The sequence below is a fragment of the Limulus polyphemus genome, unplaced genomic scaffold, assembly GCF_000517525.1.
Source record: "Limulus polyphemus unplaced genomic scaffold, Limulus_polyphemus-2.1.2 Scaffold14536, whole genome shotgun sequence".
NCBI lineage: Eukaryota > Metazoa > Arthropoda > Merostomata > Xiphosura > Limulidae > Limulus > Limulus polyphemus.
This window is the reverse complement of record NW_013680146.1, coordinates 3,031-6,379: the sequence shown is the minus strand read 5'-3', so window position 1 is coordinate 6,379 and position 3,349 is coordinate 3,031. Positions and strand designations below refer to the sequence as shown.

General features: G+C 33.6%; 1 protein-coding gene across 1 annotated transcript in view; it reads right to left on the bottom strand.

Moving 5' to 3' along the window:
• Nucleotides 1–541: 541 nt before the first annotated feature.
• Nucleotides 542–3,349, bottom strand: part of LOC106477363 (cAMP-dependent protein kinase regulatory subunit-like) — a gene marked incomplete at its 5' end in the record, with an annotated part of 3,935 nt that continues 1,127 nt past the window's right edge. The window contains 2 exons of the mRNA XM_013937941.2: nt 542–1,369; nt 2,606–2,697. Coding sequence (XP_013793395.2) covers nt 1,198–1,369; nt 2,606–2,697 — 264 coding nt within the window. The remainder of the gene's footprint in view (nt 1,370–2,605; nt 2,698–3,349) is intronic.

Sequence of the window (3,349 nt, the reverse complement as noted above, 5' to 3'; positions counted from 1 at the left end):
CACCAATACCACTTAAGTCCCCCTCTATGTCCTATATCGTTTGAACACCAATACCACTTAAGTCCCCTCTACGTCCTATATCGTTTGAACACCAATACCACTTAAGTCCCCTCTATGTCCTATATCGTTTGAACATAAATACTACTTAAGTCCCCTCTATGTCCCGTATCATTTGAACATTAATACCACTTAAGTCCCCTCTATGTCCTATATCGTTTGAACATCAATACCACTTAAGTCCCCTCTATGTCCTATATCGTTTGAACATCAATACCACTTAAGTCCCCTCTATGTCCTATATCACCATTCAAACTGCTGTGTATTTATTTTACATTATTACATACAGAATCATTGTTATTTAGTATTTCAGTCATTTTAAAGAGTTGTACTCAAGCCCAGCTTGAATAAAACCAACAAAGCTGTCCAACCCCTATTACACTTATGGAAAATTTACTCTCTCTTATACAAGTCTATCAGTCTCCTTTACTGTCAATAACTAGTGATAATTAACTTGCTGAGAACCCAGGTTTTAAGATATTAAATGAACACATACTATACATACAAGATGTATTTCCACAGGGTCCCCAAAAGTCTACTGTTTCAAGAGTAAATAAGACCACAATTATGAGTAACAAATATTTTTATTTCTTGCTTTTCAAGTTCATATGTCCTGTTGTAGCCTCCCGATTCATAGCATGCACACATTTTATTGACATCACAACAGTACAAATTGCAACATTATGTGACATCATTTTAGTGTCTACTGACTGACGGACAACACACTAATGTATAGTACAAGTGTTTAAAACAGGTGACCTTTAATCCCGTTTTGTGGAAGTAAAGCCAATGAATGTGCATGTTTCAATAAACCATAATAAACTGAAACTATAAACTATTAATAAAAGTTTTATCACATTTTGATGGTTATTCAAAACTGGCTTCTTGTGCCAAATCCAAGGAGAGAGCTCCTACTGGTTACACAATAAGAAGACTACGGAAAGGTAGAAATGAAGAGAGTAATCCGAGCTCTAAAGATAATTTAACATGTGTTAACTAACTGTGATGTGGTGATGATATATGTACACGATCATTAGGTGTTATAACTGTAGAGTACACCATGATACAAATAACTGTTAACTGAAAACCATGTTTAAAACACACACAATTATGTAATCCTAGGCCTAATGATATCATCCACTACCTCACTTTGTTGAAAGATATTTTACCTCTTGCTTGGTATAAAAAAAAGACAGCTCTCACCTCTACTTCTCCTTCATCAATGACATAAAAGTTATCTCCTTCATCACCTTGTTGTATTATCTTTTCACCAGCACTGTGGACAACTGGGAACATAGCATCAAAGATGTCACTGTAAAAAGTAGTTTGTTACTCTCTTTATTAAAGGAGAAATTGAGGTTTTACATCAACACAATTATAAATTTTACACAAACAAAAACATTTTGAAGTATAAACATACAGATAGGGATGAACAAATACAGACAGGCAGACAGAAAGAAGGAATTTTTAGTGCAAATAACTGATTATCTTTTAACATTTCATGTTACTAATCATGTCCTTGTCTTAGGTTAAGGTTTCAGTTTATCAACAAGAGACAATTATCACTGCTGTATTAGGGAACACTAGAACTTAACATTGTTACATTTATCAACTTTACAGATATACTGCTTTCCTTTATAAGTCCTATGATTTGTATGGGTACTTACATGTTCTATAAAACCATAAGAAAGCATTACTATTCTGATAATAAATTCTATATGAAGAAAATATTATATTACTTTAGAACTTCTGGTGATGAATACATACAGAAGTAAAACTGTGTTCAGTATAGGGGTGTGCACAAGGGGGCAAGCAAGAGCTCCCCACCCCCACCCAAATAATAACTGTAAACATACTGACTCTGTCATTTTGGTCAGTGTAATGCTGTTTTTTTTCTGGGCATGTGTGTTCAATTTAACTGTCAAATTAAAATTCCTGCACACCCTCTTGGTTCGATATATTTATGTACGTTTAGTTAGTAGGGTAAACCTCCAACACTTTAGGTCTTAAAGATAGTTCCAATTCTGTGTACGTTTAGTTAGTAGGGTAAACCTCCAACACTTTAGGTCTTAAAGATAGTTCCAATTCTGTGTACGTTTAGTTAGTAGGGTAAACCTCCAACACTTTAGGTCTTAAAGATAGTTCCAATTCTGTGTACGTTTAGTTAGTAGGGTAAACCTCCAACACTTTAGGTCTTAAAGATAGTTCCAATTCTGTGTACGTTTAGTTAGTAGGGTAAACCTCCAACACTTTAGGTCTTAAAGATAGTTCCAATTCTGTTTTAACAACTCTCAATCTTATATTTAAGGTTTTACATGTGTGAAAATATTTTGTCAGTGTAGTATTTCTTGACACTACACGTAATCTGTACTTGGGATTAAGGAACGTATTGGTCTAATCATGTCGCCTCAATCATAGTTTCTTCACAAAATCAACACACACCATTTCTATTATTTATTATAGCTTGCTTTAATCCATAAAAAAATATGGTTTTGTTAAACTAACTATGTAAAAAATACCACTTTAGGTAATATTGTTAAAGTCTTACCTTCGTTCGTTGTCATCTAAATGAGCAAATAAAACGTTCTTTTCTATTGCTTTTGACAGAGCTGCTGTAGTTTTGAAGTCTTTAGGGACCACCTAGAATAATGTGGATCAATTAATGCCATGTACGGTATCACATACATGTGTAATTTTTTATTACTTACTGATAACTTTGTTATTTATATATTAACCATATATCTTTTCTACACATAGAACAATTTCATAAAGCAGACAGAATTAGAAAATCGTTAAAAAACACTTCTCAAACTTTCTAGTTTTTCTAATCTAAACATTTATTTCATTATTACTGCTTTTCTTACACTTCTTGTGTGGTGGATACAATTTGTTTTAGTTTAAGATTACAGACAACAAAAGACCATTTGATCCTTCAAAACTAGCCCGCACATCTACCCCTGAAAAAAAAAATTAAGTCAATCCTTCATTCTTAGGAAATCACCTATTCCCCTCTTGTAAAGTACCACAACTGATGTGGAATTCTCAAATTCACTGATTTATCTCTGAGTAATCAAGTAGATGCAACACAGTAATCACAACTGATGTGGAATCCTCAGATTCACTGATTTATCTCTAAGTAATCAAGTAGATGCAACACAGTAATCACAACTGATGTGGAATCCTCAGATTCACTGATTTATCTCTGAGTAATCAAGTAGATGCCACACAATAATCACAACTGATGTGGAATCCTCAGATTCACTGATTTATCTCTGAGTAATCAAGTAGATGC